Genomic DNA, 19,544 nt, shown 5'->3' with positions numbered 1-19,544 from the left:
TAAGTGCCCATATGATATTGATGGTGAAACGTAAGACATAAGTATAAACATACACAATATACAAGATATGTTTAACATAAAGACCTGTAGTATAAAATTACAATCAGAATTATGAATGGAATTAAAGAGGCATCCAGATAAAAATATTTGATATAAGTATATTGTTATCAAATATTTACGATATTGATTTGATAACATAATATATGTGTATCCTGTTATTGTTAAAACATCGATATGCGATCTTTTTTTGTGGAAAAAAAATCTATATCTTCAATACTTTTCCTCCTCAGCTACATACAATTTTCTCCTATTTACGCTATTCTTTTCAAGCTTTGTTTGGTTGCCAAAAAGTGAGCCAAAGTGGGAGCTTTTTAAACTTGCTGCTTTCTTTACGTTGTCAATGTTTTTTGTTGGATCATTTTTTAACATTAAGGAATCGGATAGCAACGTTTGTACAGTAGGCCTATATTTTGTGGGATATCAGACATATCGAATTGCATTCTGAATACTTCTGATATCAAATAGTTTAGATTTTTTTTAATTGGCGGCATAATACAAATTTTATGGCAAATTAAACAAAATGTATCATTATGTCCCATAAAAAACACTGTGCAAACGTTGCTATCCGTGCCCTTAATGTGATTTTTTTTTCCAGCCATGGCTTAATTCTGAATTGTCACCTAATTTGGGTGTACTTTGTCTAGGGTCCAATCTCTATCATGGAAAATTTGCTATATCTTTCTAAATATAATGAGTGTTTGTTCTAGATTTGTGTTTTAGCGTTTCATATTTGAAAGAACTAATGTTTAATTGCAACATTTCGTAACCACAAACCTAAACTGGGTGCTATGATGTACAAGATTGGGCTACGAGTATGCATTTTACCAAGTGGGCAATAGGTATTTCCTTCATGTTGCCAATGCATGACTTTCTTTATTATACTCAAAATCGGATTTTATTATACTAGAATTGTTTACGTTCATGTAGGCTCCTTCACAGCCGGTTTCTGTCGTGTATGTTTACGAATGAGCTACATGCAGACTGGGTTGCCAGGGACTACCAGGACAAAGTATCGTTTTTGACTATAACAATGTAAATATTAGCAAGATTTGGATTTGACCTCCTATCAGGTTTACTGATAACATAATTAATTGGAAATCTGAAATAAACACTTATTTTGTAAACAGGTGAAACACTATGATTATTTATGGTTGGAAACTTAAGAAATTGCTGTTAATGAAAAAAATAATATATTAAACATACATTTTGTTTTTTCAACGATGAAAACCCATTCACAAATAAGGTTTTTAGGAACCATTTGACATTAAACATTTTGAACAATTGCTCTATGAAAAAAGAGATATAATTGCACCGCTGATCCAGGCTGCTGATAAGCTGTCAACAAGTGTGATCACTAATTCAACGATAATAATGAGCAATGGTGGTGGTGGTGGGGGGGTTAAATACCAGTAATTGGGGGTAGATAGTGGCTTTGGTTTTACACATTTTTGGTATAGCAACTGGACAGTTTATAGTAGTAACAATATAATCAACACATTCAGAAAATAAAGATTGGTTTGAGGCCAGGAATCCCTGGGATTGAGTAATCAGTCTTTTTGATTATAATGTGATCAGTGTAACTACCAATAAACTATACATTACGAATAAATATCTCAAATAAAATACCATGTTTTTAATGGATTTTAACTGTAATTTACCAAACATTGGTAAATGGTAAAAATAATGGTAAAACACAGAAGAGGTAAAAGGGCAGAGATATGGAGTTATGAATTGATATGAAATCCCTTAAGCAGCAAACTTTCTTAAGGTTGTCTGAATATAGATTGTTGTATAACTCGGATGATGTGATTTCAATTGAGCAGTTTGTTACAGGTATGAATTAAAGGAGTATTTTGTGATCCTAGCATCCTCTTTTTGTAACATTTTTCAGTACATATCCACGAAAAAAGCTTATTCCAAAAATGTCAGTTGATTCTGATTTTGCGTTTGCGAGTTATGCATGATTATGTGTATTACAACTGCTCCATAGCCTCATCACCCCCCCCACTTTTCTCAAAAAAAGTTGAGATTTTTATATCACTGGAAACCTCTGGCTACATAATGTTTATGTACAAAATATTTCTTGCAGATTAATTCGTTTTGCAAAGATATCGTGAAATTGGAATTTCCTTCTGGTATACCAGAACGAAATTACAACACATTGTCTATGGAGCAATGCCCTTTTAAATGTAGACCTATTTCGCACACATTTTTCAATTCAGCTTTCAACATGAAAATTTTGAGTATTTCCTAGTATGTCATTGGTGGTGTATTTACCAATAAATGCCAATATTTCACACCCGGTTAGTTATGCCAAACACTCAAATTTACTAGCATTCCAAGTACTTGCCCCGGGGTACTTGCAATTCAAAGTTATGAAGTTGATCTGCATCCATGGCATTGTCTTTTTAAAGACATTTCTTGTTATTATTATCATTACTTTCTATTTCATTTCAAATTGTAATACTTGAACATTTATGTAACTTTTATTCCATGCAGATTATGCGCATGCGTTAAAATGGTCATGGTCAATTTCGTACAGTGGTCCTCTGCCATGCAGATCAATCTATGTTGAACTTGGTATTATTGCCTCGAGGATAATTGCCTATCGATTGGATCGATCATGGATACTCGGCAGGTGTGGAGTAGCTGTACAGGGTGTATCAAAATGATTGGTACCCATCAATATCCATTGAGTATGGCAAGACTGTCTCATCAAAATGCAGTAAAGCAACCACCTAATTTGTAGATTTATGCAATGAAAGGTCATAAAACTATAATATGTAATCATTTCAAGAGGATCTAATGTTGAATTTGGTAGCAACCGTTTCCATTAAGGGATCTAAAATGAGCGTTTATTGCGTTTCGACAGTATTTTTTGTGGGACATGAGAGCACCTCAGACCTATCGAATTGCATTCTGAATACGAAGCATGTCTTTCTGATATCAAATAATTTTCATTTTTGAAAATCACAATATAATACAAATTTTATGACAAATTATAAAAATTTGATATTTTTCAAATTTTTGATATATAACAGTCCTCGAAGTAAATTATATAAATCTAATGATATATTCTTAAAGTGTATGTAGCAGGGAGGAAAAGCCGATGGTCAATTGAAAATTTTGACCTTTCATATTGAAGATATGGATTTTTACCCCAAAACGACCTAATTTTTGTTTGTGTTTTGGAAAAAAAAATCCATATCTTCAATACGAAAGGTCAAAATTTTCAATTGATCGTCGGCTTTTCATCCCACCTACATATACACTTTAAGTATAAATCATCAGATTTATAAAGTTTACTTCAATTACTGTTAAATATCAAAAATATCAATTTTTAATGATTAATGTGTATTAAATTGCGAATTTCAAAAAGTCAAAATTATTTGATATCAGAATGACATTCTTCGTATTCAGAATGCAATTCGATATGTCTGATGTGCTCTAATATCCCAAAATAAATACTGTCCAAACGTTCATACCCCAGCCCTTAACGCAGTGGCGTAACTACGGGGGGGGGGGGCAACATGCCCCGGGCGCCACCCTTAGTGGGCGCCAAATTGACCAATTCAGCATCGATTATGTGCCCCTCCAAGCGATGAAAGTCAAAAATTTTGCGCGCTTCGCGCGCATTTCAGCACAAAATCAATTGAAAGAAGATTTAAGAGCGATATTCAACTTACTCGATAACCAAAATTAATTAGTCATAGGCCTTATTTGTCCAAAATTTCACTCCGCGCGCAATTGTTTCAAGAATGAGGAGGGGGTGCATTATGTATTCTTGGCCCCTAGCTATACGGCACCGCCCGCGTCTAAGATATTCTCGGGGAGGATGGGTAGGGGCGCCTATTTTTTTTTCTTGCCCCGGGCGCTACCAACCCTAATTACGCCACTGCATTAACGACAGAGGTAATGGGTACCAATCATTTTGATAAACCCTGTATGCTAAAGAAGTAAGGTACTAAACTAGGAAGTCCCTCCACTCCAAAAAGTATAATTCATCATCTAGGCCAGTTGCAGCCGAACCTCAGCAGATCTATCCGCTCTTAGATTGTAACATCCACCAATTATCTGTGCAGCTCCCCAAATTCCATGGGTGAAGGAAGTTTTTGATAACCAAACAACTAATCACCGATTTTTTGAAAACAGGAGGAAACCGGAGATCCCGGAGAAAACCTGCGAGAGCGAGCATGGAATCGGGATAAACCAAGTGCACATGAGTCCTTGGGCCGCGCCGGGGCTTGAATACATGACATTGTGTAATGAAGTGTCTCTATCAATGGAAATTAATTGTCAAAAACTGTAAGTGGTACCCCCGGACAATATTATTACCCACATACGGACTCATTCAACAATTATTTTTACGCAAATTTGCTGTTTAACTACTTGTATATCAAAATGAAGTGTTCAAAATCTTGCTAAAATCATCAAAAAAAATTTGACCTAAGGTAATAACATTTATTCATTTGGACATACCATCTCAAACTCAATATAGATATTGTTAAATCGGTCATGTTACCCACGAATACCCGGGTTTCTTCAACTATAAATATATAAAGTGTTAGGTGTATGCTTATAGTTCCCAATATTCCTGAAAACAGATATCCCACTCTTTCTTATACAATATGTAAATTGATTCATACTCTTTGATAAATAAAATACAGCAACTGACATAAACTTCATTTTCAAAAATAAACTAGCATAAATTTAATAAGATCATATTGTTCGCGTTATAAAAATGAAAACAAATATTTTCTGGTTGAGCTAGTATTTTCCTGACACCCTGTGGTCTACAATACACGAGAAAAGCATTAATGGGAATATACCATTTGTTTTAGATTGACATACTGCAGTTACTGTCCGTTTTCCTATACACAATACACAGTGCTCTCACCATTGACGCGTGACCTGTACAAATGATGTATGTTGGGAGAATGGACACTTGCCTAGTTAACATCACTGTGTGAAAAATAACCAGCCAATATTTTATTTATTATCCAAAACTTCTAGCAAATATATTTCTCTAACATGACCTAAAATTACAGCTAGGTTAGATGTTCAGAAATGGTCGTACTTTTGTAAAATATGAGTGAGGGCAAGGCATAGCTAGCCAACTCCCCGTGTTAATTGAATGGAGATTTGACCGAAAATATTGGTATCGGACCGCTCACTTCTGAAGGATGCCACAAAAAACGGTAAAAGCTACATTTAAATTATTCTAAATAGGTTCTAGAAAATAAAGTTTTGTAACATGTCCTAAATTTTTAGCTAATTTAGGTGTTTGGAGAGGGTCGTACTTTTGTGTTTTAGGAAGGACATGTAAACGACAGATAACACCAAAAATATGAAGAAATTATTTCCAAACCGTGTTAAGTCAAAAATCATTATGTTGCTCATTTTCAAGAATGCTGGTTTACAAAAAGCACGACATTGTCTGATTTCGTGAACAAAGCCACACATAACATTGTTTCCTTTCGTTTCCTTTATAATCGGTTACCCAACTGAAGCTATGAATACCAGCTTTATTGCGATATCGCACATGAAAACAGTCACTTGTGCACAACCAGAGAAGATCCGATTTAATCAGTTGAGCTGTTTCAATGACTGTTATCTTGGTTTAATAACTTTTAATGGGGTTAAGTCCTGCAAAGGTCGAGATGAATTCTACTGTAGACATGACTGCATCATGATTAGTATTGCGATAGTGAAAGCATCCTAGTGGTATTCGTACATTGGGTTATGATGTCACATTTACTATCATACGTCCTAGATTTATTTTTCAAGATTAGTATTTTTTTATTGGACTTTTATTTTTGGCCCGTGTACACTTTTGGTTGGATTCGACCATATCTGTAATATTTGAATTCTTCTGCACGCTCGCTATGAAATAATCAATGTAATTTTTGGTAAAGCTCACTTCTATTCCCAAGATGCTGTAAACTACCAAATCGCAACAGTTTAAAACAGTTGTTAACCTTAAAGGGACTTTTTTATACTGATGATGTTGCCGGATAACAGAAATAAGCTTATTGGCCCTTATTGATGTATTGACTAGCTGTTCTTAGTGGTGCCTCGCACGTTAGACGCGGTGAGAAAGCCGAATGAACAATTTAATTAACATTGATCTAATTATAATTAATTTTAAAATATATCAATGGTAGCTATTGATTGATTGTGAACCATACGTGCATGCGATCGAGACTTGTTAGTTTAGCTCCTTTTGTGGCATAGCTTTGGATCGAATGACACCGTGATGTTGTGGGTTCAACGATGGTTTTTAAAAGGTAAGACACTATCACTATTAATGATAGTTAACTAATAATTTTAATCATCAGTGTTGAACCCATAATATATAATTTCGGTTAAAAAATTGTAAATAATTATGAGATAATATTTAGTAATAACTGTCAGGAAGGTTTTCTGTCTATTTTAAGGGTCTGGTAAAGTTTGAAAAAAAAAACAGGTACAAAATTGATGGTGCGTGTGAATCAGAAAACTCTCCAGTTTTATACTTAAGCATAATAACTTCTTTAATTTTAGCTAACGCTGATGCAAACGCAATTTCATACATTTCCCGTGTGTTTAAAACTCCAAAGAAATAATTATGGTACTTCCAACTTTGGAGAACAACATATACCTTAATGAATCTCGTCAATGCAGACAATTCGACGTGATTTTGCAGTCCCACTTTTTACGAAAAAGACTTTACAACCATTCCGCCACCGACGAAAACCAAATTTGTGTGTATTCAGTACTTACTTCCTGTCAAAATCACCCACTTTAGTGCTGAGTTCTGTTTATGCATGTCATATCTACCGCATTGATGTTACGGAAGTTTGAACATAAATTCCTTGATTATAAGATTACCTGTTCAACGTGTCGCCACGATATTGGACGCGTAAAAAGGCCAAATACAAGCCTTGCTCTGTGGTTTCTATTATACTCACGATTAGTATCTTGTGTTTCGTATATTCCATATTTTGCTGGTAAAAGTTCAATGCAGCACTTCATAACTGACAACGCGTGTCACTCTGTTAAAAACTCGATTCATTATCGATACCTAGGTTTCGTCGTTTCAAGGGCTTTCAATGTATGTTGTCAATGCACGCTTAAAGCCATAATACCGTAAACGTTCGCCTAATGGCGCTATGGAGTTCATAGAAATGAGAGAGCGCCATCCCTGTGAAAGCCGACTATTATCACTGATCATTAAGGGTACGTGTAGTTAAAGGGTGAAACCAAGGGGGTGACACTAAATTCACGGTTGTTCTATTAGCAACGCAAAATCTATGAAAAATTCAGCTGGTTTACTAGCTAGAAAGTGAGGCCACTTATCGATCCGTTATAGCTCGTTATGAATAATTCATGTTCGACCCCTTGGATCATGTTAATTGAGTTTGGCAAATAACAACGTTGTTAATTTTGCGAACTTTGCCTGTTCAATGAGAGTATAGCGCGCCCCCAATACATCTGGGCACAAACCCGGCGAAAACGATCCAGTTTAATGAAATGGCGAACGGGTATTCCCATCAGGCACCAGTGATATGTTTTTTCAAAGAAAGTCTACTAATTTGATATGAAATGACATTTTGCAATAGCAAAGTCAAAATTAGGACTTGCTGTCAATAATATGAAGGAAATATGTGACAGAGACAAGGTGGGAAATACAAGTAGTATTTAAGTTATAACAACCTTTGATACCCGACCTGACCTTCCATCATGGCGCCATGATTCGTCTTATGTTTCTATTATGCTCTCAAGTAAAATAAAATACCAATCTGCACTGAGCATACAATGTTACTTGGCTCCCAGCATGAATTATTGATTTTATACGGAGGTAAAGAAATGCACAGTGTATGTGCATGATGTGCAAGCATACTCCAAATATTTACGGTAAATCTGAATAGTGGTCACATGTTGACATATCATGTGTTCGGGAAATCACGTGGCAACATTTTAAGATTTCAGGCTTGTTTACTAGTTAATTGCCATTTGTACTCTTTATTATTTATCTTTGTTAATTAACATATATTTTAAATGCTGATAAATCGTGGTTGGCTGTCCATGATATCTGTTCAATTCAATGTTTTATGAATATAATTCTACCACGCAGAGGGGGTCACGCAGCAGAATTTCACCTGACTTAGCTAGATTTCGAAGCTCTGCTCTTCAAATTCATGTAACTTTCAAAGTTTATACATTTAATATATTTAATATGATACTAATTTTTGTTATAAACTGGTACACGAAATGTACTAGCTTATTACCTATACAGAAAGATGATTATCAGCCTTCACTCAGCAAATTGACATGCCCGGCATATGCAGCCATTCTCCGTCTGGATTACATGACTGTCGCCCTCAATACGTCTGGGCACAAATTTAAATAACAATACGCTATTTACATATCAATGCGGCCTCATGCTAATTAAAGCTGCCCCAACCAGGAGTTCATCTATGGTGAAACCTATCGACACATACAATTATGAACAAGATCGAACAAACTTTTTCATGATAATGCGGTAATCATTCACCTGATACGTTGTGGCTCAGTGAGCAGAGCATTAGACTATAGTGTGAGGATAAAGAGAACTTGTGGAGAAGATTGATGGTTCGAATCTCATGCAGTAATTTCTGGCAGATTTAATATGATGTCTGTCAATGTTTTTTTCTGATTTGAGGAAATTTTATTCTCTATTTTCTTGATTTTATCTTTAACATTGTTTATATAATTTTATTATTTTATCTTGTGTGTCTTTTTTCATGATTCTTTGTTTTTATCGTTTCATTTTAGAGTAACTCAATCCATTCAATCAAATGTTGTAATGAACCTATTTGATTGTATAGGCATTTGTTATGTGTGTGAGACGAACTGTCGCGTGCGACAAGTCTTTCAATTCGCGCGAGTGTCCTTGCCTATTGTTATGACGCTATTTGCTTTCCATAGCTAATTTAAATATATATCGCTCCGCGGCTCCGTCTCCTCAATTACCCTGGACTATTATTCGTGGTAGTTTTCAGCCAGCCACAGCCGGAGAAGGAACTAAGAATATTTCACTCATCTATTATATTGTTGTGATCACTTTGATGATGAGAGATTAAAGTTTATTTGTGAAGTTATATTTTGCTCTCCGTTTGTTTCTGTTTGAGTCTTTCCCCGTCTCAGATGGAAGATCCATTGGCCATGTATTTGGTTTAATTTCTAGTAATCAGATAACTGGCGAGTGGATCTTCACATCAATTTCTGAGTCATAATACTATGCATCAGTGGTCATAAGAGGTATATCATTTTATTCGAAAAGGGGGGTCCCAAATATACGGGGGTCACATAGTCTTGGAAAGAATAATAGGAGGGGTTCATAAAATGTTTTATGACCCCCTAATAGGAGGGGGTCATAAAATGTTTTATGACCAAAATGTAGGGAGTCACACGATGACCACAGAAAGTGTGTTATTTTATTCAAAAAGACTGATTTCAATATAATTTTGGGGTTTGGGATCATAAAAGTTTTGTTGCCGAAATAGGGGGTGCGCAATGTTATTGACGCAGACTTTTTGTAAACTTGGGACCCCCCTTCCGAAAAAAATGATAACCCTCTAGGAGGATTCAAAAGATAACCTCTGCCCCAATAATCCCTAGCTATATTTGTTTGAAACTGTTCCACGGAGGATGTATCATAATTCAGTATCGAAGTTACGTAATGTTACTATGTCAACGGGATCACGCGCTTGAGTTATGAACCACGATCGAAACAATCACCACACAAAGTATATGGCACTTGAAGGCATATCAAAATAGCGTGATCCGGTAACCAAGAGAATTACGTAACCACTTCGATGCTGAATAGGCTCAGTCTTCAAATGATATAAATAAAATTTGAATGAGTGAACGAACAAAATCATACAACGACCAACTGAATAGAGGCTGTGCATATGCCGTATCATCCCGTAAATATGGCGGACTACTCAAATGCATTCAACAAAAGCATGATTGCATCTACCGCGACAGTTCGTCTCACACACATAACAAAATGCACTACGACCAAATAGGTTGATGACAACATTTGATTGAATGGACTGCACTGCGCCATGATTACGGGGAAGAAACCGGTTCAAATCGATAAACGCAAGGCCTCTATAGCTATCATTGAATACTGGCTAGGATTCCACAACACAATGAGAACATGTTAAGGCCGGCTTTTTTGCAAGGAATTAATCCCCCAAGCATCAGGCAAATTAATCCCCCGAGCAACAGGCAAACATGCTCTACTTTCAAGGTTGTTGCATGCAATCTAACCTCCTTCAGCCAATCAGCTGAGTGAACACCGGTTGGTCACTGCATTCATTTGGGAATGTGTAGGGACCAGCTTGATTCACCATCCACAACATGATAAATGTGTGCACATGCTACATTATAATACACTTGTAGGCCTATGTTGTTGTTGGTGGTGGTGTTTAGCCCTTTTGATCTTAGTTTTCCTTAGCCTTTTATTTATGGAAAATTGTATAGATATACAGGAGAGGATGGCAATCTTTTGCTTTCAGGACAACACATGAGCCATTTTGATATTAATACGAAAATCATTAACCACTACTTATGTTTTGAGTATATCCCAAACCTATGGCCACGCTCAAGGAATTGCAAGGCCGAACATTGCTTCGTCTATTTTGATCAATTGCACAGCTTCATGGTCAGTGAGCACATAATCTCACCCACTAAGTAATGGGCCTTGCAATGGAAATTTCATCGTGTAAGCCCACCTTTATAAGGCGCATTGGAAGGCACACAATACCCCAATGGCTTTCCATATTATGTGCACTCAACAACTATTCAGTATCGAAGCCCGGTATCGAAGTTACGTAATGTTACTATGTCAACGGGATCACGCGCTTAAGTAATGAACCACGATCGAAACAATCAGTACACAAAAAAGGCATACCAAAATAGCGTGATCGTAAAGGCCGGTTTACACGATGCAATTTTCCATGCAATTGCCTGTTGCACAGACCTTGGAAAAAGATTGCACCGTGTATTTTGGATTTGCAAGGAATTAATCCCCCAAGCATCAGGCAAATTAATCCCCCAAGCAACAGGCAAAAAGGTAGCGACATGCTCTACTTTCAAGGTTGTTGCATGCAATCTAACCTCCTTCAGCCAATCAGCTGAATGAACACCAGCTGGTCGCTGCATTCATTTGGGAAATGTAGGGACCAACTTGATTCACCAACATTGTAGGCTACATTGTAGGCCTATGCTGTTGCTGTCAAATAAAACATCATGGCCAATTCCAAAGCAACACCTATGGCACGGAAATTCCTTGATCTGTACGAGGAACATGAAGCACGATAAGAAAAAAAGAACTATAGCCCTGGACAGCACAGGTGCCATTTTGATATGATTATGAAAATTTAACCACTAAATATGTTTTGAGTATATCCCCAAATCTATGACCACGCTCATGGAATTGCATGGCCACATATTGCTTCGTGTATTTCGATCAATTGCACAGCTTCATGGTCAGTGAGCACATAATCTCACCCACTAAGTAATGGGCCTTGCAATGGAAATTTCATCGTGTAAACCCACCTTAATGATCGCCATACAAACAGCGCTTGGTTCCGATACCATCACGGAGTTACGTAACTACTTCGTGGTCTGATAGTTATATGACCAATGGTCTGATCTACTTGGGTTCGATCCTTTTAAGAAAAGAAAAAATAGCTGATCATTTATATTATAATGCATAAATGAATAAGTTACACAATTTGAAACATTGAGGCCGTTCTATTTTTCAAAGGTCATTTAACTGTTAAATGTAGTGGAATATATCACGCATTGATAGGTAGCAGGTGGTTCTGCTCTTTGTTTTGTGATGAAAATCGTGATGTTTTATTTCATCACGCTCTAAAACAAACGATTTCTTATGTATTACTTTGTTTCGTGATGAAAATCGTGATGTTTTATTTCATCACTCACGAAAAATTGATTTCTTATGTATTACTTTGTTTCGTGATGAAAACCGTGATGTTTTATTTCATCATCACGCTCTAAAGCAAACGATTTCTTATGCATTATATTTGTTTTGTGATGAAAATCGTGATGTTTTATTTCATCACGCTCTAAACAATAATTATAGTTACATGCATTTTAAGAAAAAAATCTTATTAAAACAGTATGTTGTTTAGAAAAAATGTAGAAAGTGATGATGATGATGATGATGATGATGATGATGATGAATGATGATGATGATGATGATGATGATGATGTCTCCAAAAGTGTCCCGGTTTTTTCTTGCCCTAAATCGTGTGTATCTATTAATAAGGCACTTCAATAATCAATAATCAGTCCCGTGACGGCCTCCACTAACTAGCTACTAACTTGGGTTTACATGATGCAGTCATGTCTACAGTAGAATTCATCTCGACCTTTGCAGGACTTAACCCCATTAAAAGCTATTAAACCAAGATAACACTCATTGAAACAGCTCAACTGATTAAATCGGATCTTCTCTGGCTGTGCACATGTGACTGTTATCATGTGCGATATCGCAATAAAGTTTGTATTATAGCTTCAGTTGGGTAACCGATTATAAAGGAAACGAAAGGAAACAATGGTATGTGTAGCTTTGTTCACGAAATGAGACAATGGCGTGCTTTTTGTAAACCAGCATTCTTGAAAATGAGCAACATAATGATTATTGACTTAACACGGTTTGGAAATAATTTCTTCATATTTTTGGTGTTATCTGTCGTTTACATATCCTTCCTAAAACACAAAAGTACGACCCTCTCCAAACACCTAAATTAGCTAAAATTTAGGACATGTTACAAAACTATATTGTCTAGAATTTTAGAAGAGTACTTTTAATATTGGCCGGTTATTTTTCACACAGCGACGTTAACTAGGCAATGTACTATTACCTATAACATTAACTAAAACACCAAAGTACGAATATTTCCAAACATCTAAATTAGCTAAAAATTTAGGACATGTTAAAAACTGTATTTTCTAGAACTTTAGAAGAGTACTTTTAATATTGGCCGGTTATTTTTCACACAGCGACGTTAACTAGTCATATCCCCATACTTTTAACGTAGGGCTATTTGTAGAGGTCACGCGTCAATGGGAAAGAGCACTGTGTATTGTGTATAGGAAAACGGACAGTAACTGCAGTATGATGGGCGCTGATATTTCATGTTCACTGTCACTTATTTATCAGAAAAGTGCGACCCTTTGTCAATCACCTACAGTACCCAATTTCGGCATACTATATAAGAAACTCATCACGATGATTGCCAGAGAATAGTTTAAATGTAGCTTGTACCGTGTTTTTGTGGCATCCTTCAGAAGTGAGCGGTCCGATACCAATATTTTCGGTCAAATCTCCATTCAATTAACACGGGGAGTTGGCTAGCTACGCCTTGCCCTCATTCATATTTTACAAAAGTGCGACTATTTTTGAACATCTAACCTAGCTGTAATTTTAGGTCATGTTAGAGAAATATATTTGCTAGAAGTTTGGAGAATAAGTTAAATATTGGCTGGTTATTTTTCACACAGTGATGTTAACTAGGCAAGTGCCCATTCTTCCAACATACATCATTTGTAGAAGTCACGCGTCAATGGTGAGAGCACTGTGTATTGTGTATAGGAAAACGGACAGTAACTGCAGTATGACTGATTCAATGATTCATTCATTTTACTGTAATTAAAGCACTTCAGGCTTAGTCTTTCACGTGGTATTTTAGTACACCACTGGGCATTACAATCATGAAAAAGTAGAAATTCTAAAATGATTTGTTTTTATTTTGATCCACCAGATTGACCTGTGTAACAACTCACAGGGCTGCAGCGATGCGGGGAATAACGTCGTCACAGTTTCACGCAGGATTTATCACGGGTGTGCTTTGTTTGGCGTCCATAGTCTATATCTACAATCACTTGAAGTTCACTTTAGAACCAAAACGATCAGGTATTAAAATAAACAATATAGCTACTGCATTTAAAGAACAAACGGAAAGATCAACGAAGTCCTATAAGTGAAACTATTGGCTGATGACTAGTACCTCCTGCTTGAAACGTAATTCTGATTTTTCCTGAAATGTTGAAAATGTGGACACGTGTCCATATGGGCATGCGAAAGGGGTATTTTAATATGGACATACTATAATACAATGTTACCCCTATACATTGCTATAGATCGGTAATTTCCATAAAAACCATTTACATATCAATTTGTATGCGGTCTTCAGCAAAGTCATAGTTCATTGAATTTACAACCTTATGACAAAAGAGGCGAAAATAGTAACTATTTGCACACCATTTGCAATTTAAAGAGAATCGGCCATTGTTCATTAAAATGAGGCTAGTATATGGACAATATTAAAGTGTGCTCTTTCATTTAATGACATAAAATTTGAAAATGTGTAAGGAGCACTTTTAAAACCTATATTTTGGTCAAAAAATGTGCTTGGATAGGTAGTTTTTAACAGATTTACCACATTCGCCTTGCTATAACATTGAATTGCGTTATCTGTTGACCTATTTTTAGGGGGAAGTGTTAGCTTTCGTTTGATATAAAAAGAATTCTTATTGCATGAAGGGAACACTTGAGGTTTTGACAGAAACAAATCACAGAATCCTATTTTCCACTAGATCTCACACAGCTCTTATGATGCTATGCACTCAACCGTGTAGTATAACACAGATTGTGTACTAGGCTAGACTCGCTGTGCTGGAAATATCCGTGTTCGGGTGTATCGAGGTGGAAACTGTGCGTAGATGCATTTATAGGAGAATCGTTTTTGTAGTCAAACCTTTGCATATGCTGTTCTTACAGTTTTCAAACTTGATCACATGACATATTTAAACAGAAATACTGAAACAACAAAGTGTCAAATAAGCTCTTGACAAATGTTTGAACAGCAAAGGTTCTTACTCTTCTTCGTTTAGAATATGTAATGATTGATTTTAGATTTAAATAACTATTTTGAAGAGTAAAAGATTACAAATTTGTCAAATGTGAAGCATTCGTTTTATAAACGTAATATATTATTTTACCCCTCCCCCAGAGGATGACTTAAGTACTTCCCATCATGCATTGTAAAAGTGTTATCACAAGAGTTTCAACTGCCACTTTTATTTACTTTTTAAATCCCATTGATTTCTGTACAAAAGACGGTGTTTTAAAATTGTGTGTCTCATTATTACTTGGTCGATTTCAGAACAAAAGTGATGTGTGTATAAAGGATAATTCACACCTTATATAGATAACATAAAATAACATAAAATGTGAAATCTTAGCAGTGATAGAGCAGTGATGTCATGTTTCCTCACACTGCTCTGCTAACTGCATCTAGTTAACCAATGTTAACCAGGGGGGTGTTGGGTAGTACTTACTTCATCCTCTGGCCCTCTCCACTCCACGAAACTAGTTTCGTTCATAGGACGTCATCAATCTTTTGGTTTGTTCATTTACCTTCTACGTTATTTTGTGGATAGAAAAACTAGACGAATAGAGTTGTCTGAACCCAAATAAGACATCGAACTTACTTTTTATTTATGTTAAACAAATTGAGTTCGTTTTCAGAGCAATAAATGTCTCCGGCGTGTTAAATAATTATATTCATTTCTCCGCCTACAATCATCGTCGAAATGTGTTAAGACACCGTAACCAGGTTTTTGGAACGGGGGGGGTGTGGGGGGCACAACTTGTAAATGTTCCGACGGAAATATTTTTGCTGGCGGAATATGTGAATTGTGGACCACAATTTCTTTTTTTGGCCAAATCTTTAAAAAAAACTGGGGGAGGGGGTAGTTAAAGTATTTGATCGACATCCCAGCAAACACAAAACGTTTACGACATCATTCGCCAAAGGTTATAAAAGGTTGTCAGAAAACGTTTCAATGTCGGGTTATATAAAGGGTATATTAAGAGTATAAAACGGTTTCACAACCTTACAAAACGTTTTTTGATAATCTACTGCTCAGCAAATAAAAATGTTTGACAGAAAACGTTTAAATGTCCGGTTATATAAAGGGTATAAAAACGTTTTAATAACATTCCAAAAACATTCTTGAAAACTTGATACAAAACATTCTAAACAGAATGTTAGTTTGGGGTTGAAAAAATGTTTGCCCAAAATATTTGTAATAACGTTTTAAAAACGTTTTCATGACCTTTATATAACCCGACATTTAAATGTTATTAAAATGTTTTGAAAAAAACATTTTAAGAACATTTCTGTGTTTGCTGGATTCAAATATTTTAACATAATGTTATTTAAGTATTGACAAAATATTTGGCAAAAATGTTTGCAAAAATAGTTTACAATAACATTTTTGTTAAACATTTAAAAATATTGTTGTAGTTTGTTTTCATACAAAACGTTTTAAAACGTTATCATGACCTTTATATAACCCGACATTTTAATGTTATTAAAACGTTTTTACCTAAACCAAAAGCCAAAATATAACTTATTTAAAACGTTTTTAAAACGTTTTTGTGTTTGCTGGGATGTTCTTTGTTTCTTCACCTCCCACGCACATTGTTGACCCCCGCCCACTGGCTACGCCACTGTAAAGACACTTATCGAAAACGTACACTATAATTATTATGGCCTTATTTCCGTTATTTTTAACGTGACGAAATGAAGGTTTCTTTGGTGTCAGGCCTAAACCTCAGTTTTCCTTACATCCCAGCCCTCCGCCCTTTCCCACAAATCAATTTTGGGTGCCACTAGGCACAGAAGAATTCCAGAATGATCGGGATACGGGCTTATTTATATTACACACAGGATAAATTCTACATAACGAGCTATAACGCTATGTAAGTATAGAACCTCGTAATAATTTAGTAGAATTTACCTCAAAACTAGTATTTACTAAATTATGTTAAATTTTATTGTGTTATTTTACTTAATAATTGAATTTGAATTGCTATTGTTTCCCCACAGAAAATCAGAGACATGTCTTACCAAACGATAAAAACGACTTTATACAAGCATTACCATTGCAATCTAAACGGGGATCACCCACACTGAAATCCGAGTTCGAATCCCATCAAGAATCCGAACACAAACCGAACAACATCACCACACGACAAGAAATAGGGAAATTTATTATTGACTGTGATAAAGAAATGCCTGCATTGGATCAGCTTTGGGAGCGTTTGGTCATCGTGACGGCATTTTCTGAAAATCATGTCTTAGAAGCGAAAGGAATGATTGCATCGATTCAAAAACATATGCCCGGAAAACGAATCGTTGTTTATGATTTGGGGATTAAACAAAAAACAAAACCAAAGGTAAGAATTTCAAGTTATTAATAGCATTATGTTTTCTAACGAATTTAAACAGTAGAGGTATAGGGACATAACACTCAAAATAATAATAACTTTATATTATAACAACTTATTATAAGATCATAATAACCTTTTCGAATCAACAATTACTCACGGGTTAATTGTTACCTATTGTTTCTGCTTTGTTGTGAGATGTATCTCTCGATAGCCGAGTATTTATCTATACTATGACATAATTTGCTACCAAGACAGTAAATATTATTAGACTTCATATTGATGGCCACGGTATATTTCTCCCGGGTTATTACAGTAACTCAGGGGTTAGTAGTAGAATATCGTATCTGCAGTAGCTATCTGGTGTCATATGTTAGATGTGTAATATACGAGGGTCATTAAAAAAGTTCTACCTCCATCACATATCTGTTATCTTACGTGCCAGGATATGGACATTACCCTTTTAAATCTCGGCTGCAAAATAAAATTTATTTGTTTAAAATGTGATTTTGGTTGTTAAGATGTGTTGGTTGAAGTGAATACAGATTTGGTACATCGGTCTGAAAAGAAAGGCTAATTTTGATTTAAAAAGGTTGCCAACATCTACGTGGAAATCATTACAGATTTAATTCTGTAAGAGTGTCAAATGCCTATTGCATTTGGGCCTTTTGCACTAACCCCTCGAACCATCGGTAGAACACTTTGTCAACCTTCTTTTAACCTGCTGCTTTTAATTCTTTACTGCAGGTGAAGAAATTCTGTGGCATTGAAGTACGTAATTTTGATTTTGATAAATACCCACCGCACACGAAAAATCTTCATACATACGCCTGGAAAGTATTTATCATACGGGTAAGGAAAGATTTGAAGCAAGTCCTTAGACTTTACAAAAATAAAATAAAATAAAGCTCTTTTGTGAATATCTTTAGTGCTTTTCATTCACCATTATGCACAATAAAAATAAGATACCCGTAACGTGAACCCACGGTCAAAGTGAGGATAGTGGTGTCCACAAGATAGGGGGGACTCTTGTCAGCCAATCGGGGGACATTCACCCAGTAGGGGGGAAATTACGGGGTCATTAATTACGGCGAGCGAAGCGATCCGGAAATTTTTGAGCAGTCGGAGGAAACCCCTTGGCCCCCATTTTTGAAAAACCTGCGGACGCCACTGAATGAGGGTGGATTTCGAACATTTGCGCAAGGATGTTTTTTAATTTGAGATATCAATGACGTCAAATGATGCAGAAATCACGAAGTTATGAAACAAAAGCCGATTTCATCTGATACTTAACTCTGCATTTTGATGAAGTAAAATAGGGAAGCATAATGCTGTCAATCGGTTTACATTACTTTTAGGCAAGTTCTAGTATAATTCTTTTTATTCATTACTTTCCAGGAGACTTTGCGTGAATTCGGTGCAATTTTCTGGGGTGATTCGTCCGTTCGTTTTACAGGCTCTCTTAGATCGGTCTTACCCTATCTACATTTACACCATGGTTACATGTCGCATATCCACGGCTACGATCCTAAACTCAATACTGATATCAGACATCAATATTACTTCACCCATGCGAATATGTATCAAGAATTAGACGTAAACAAAATTGAATATTACAATTCGAAAATGCCACACCTCATGTCGCGGCAAACAGACAACTCATCGTCAACAACTCTGTGATGATTGAGAGAGTTTTAGAGCCGCTAACTGAGTGTGCTAAGAGGGTCGAGTGCATTGCGCCAGCTGGGGCGGTTGTTAATAAACATAGGTTTGACGCTTCTGCCTTGGCCCTCCTTGTTTATAAAAATATGAGATATGAATGGACACCTGAAAATCGCAATATTACTTCAGATATTTTGGACAAAGTTTGCAGATTGGATAGAACAACACATGACGGTAAAAATGTGAGAATTTGTTAAGGAATGAGCAAACTAAAAGTAAAGGTAACTGGAGAGGGGAAGCGACGAGTTGCCCCAGATCACACCGGCAGGTAGCGATTGGACCGCCGAATCCGAATATGTATTAATTTTGGAAGGTTCATGTTTGTTTGAAATTTTGGGACGTATTTTTCCAAAATTTGATACTTTTGGTGATATTTCAAAAAAGCGACATGCCAAAGACAAATCTTCGGGCACATACTTTGTTATTGTTAATAATGTTCTTTTCCACATACCTACGTTACCAT

General features: G+C 35.9%; 1 protein-coding gene across 2 annotated transcripts; it reads left to right on the top strand.

The window, feature by feature from the left end:
* Window positions 1-6,295: 6,295 nt before the first annotated feature.
* LOC140164001 (uncharacterized) lies at window positions 6,296-19,147 on the top strand. Of its 2 annotated transcripts, XM_072187286.1 has the most exons (5): window positions 6,296-6,347; window positions 13,884-14,035; window positions 17,019-17,368; window positions 18,107-18,211; window positions 18,758-19,147. In XM_072187286.1, the coding sequence occupies exons 1-5, from the start codon at window positions 6,334-6,336 to the stop codon at window positions 19,037-19,039; spliced, it is 903 nt and encodes a 300-aa protein (XP_072043387.1). In that variant the 5' UTR covers window positions 6,296-6,333; the 3' UTR covers window positions 19,040-19,147. The 2 variants fall into 2 exon arrangements, with proteins under 2 accessions (XP_072043387.1, XP_072043389.1); XM_072187288.1 differs by lacking the exon at window positions 13,884-14,035.
* The last annotated feature ends 397 nt before the right edge of the window (window positions 19,148-19,544 follow it).

Source organism: Amphiura filiformis, chromosome 11 (assembly GCF_039555335.1).
Source record: "Amphiura filiformis chromosome 11, Afil_fr2py, whole genome shotgun sequence".
Taxonomy (NCBI): domain Eukaryota; kingdom Metazoa; phylum Echinodermata; class Ophiuroidea; order Amphilepidida; family Amphiuridae; genus Amphiura; species Amphiura filiformis.
The sequence above is the reverse complement of the archived record's forward strand: the minus strand, read 5'-3'. Positions and strand labels throughout refer to the sequence as shown.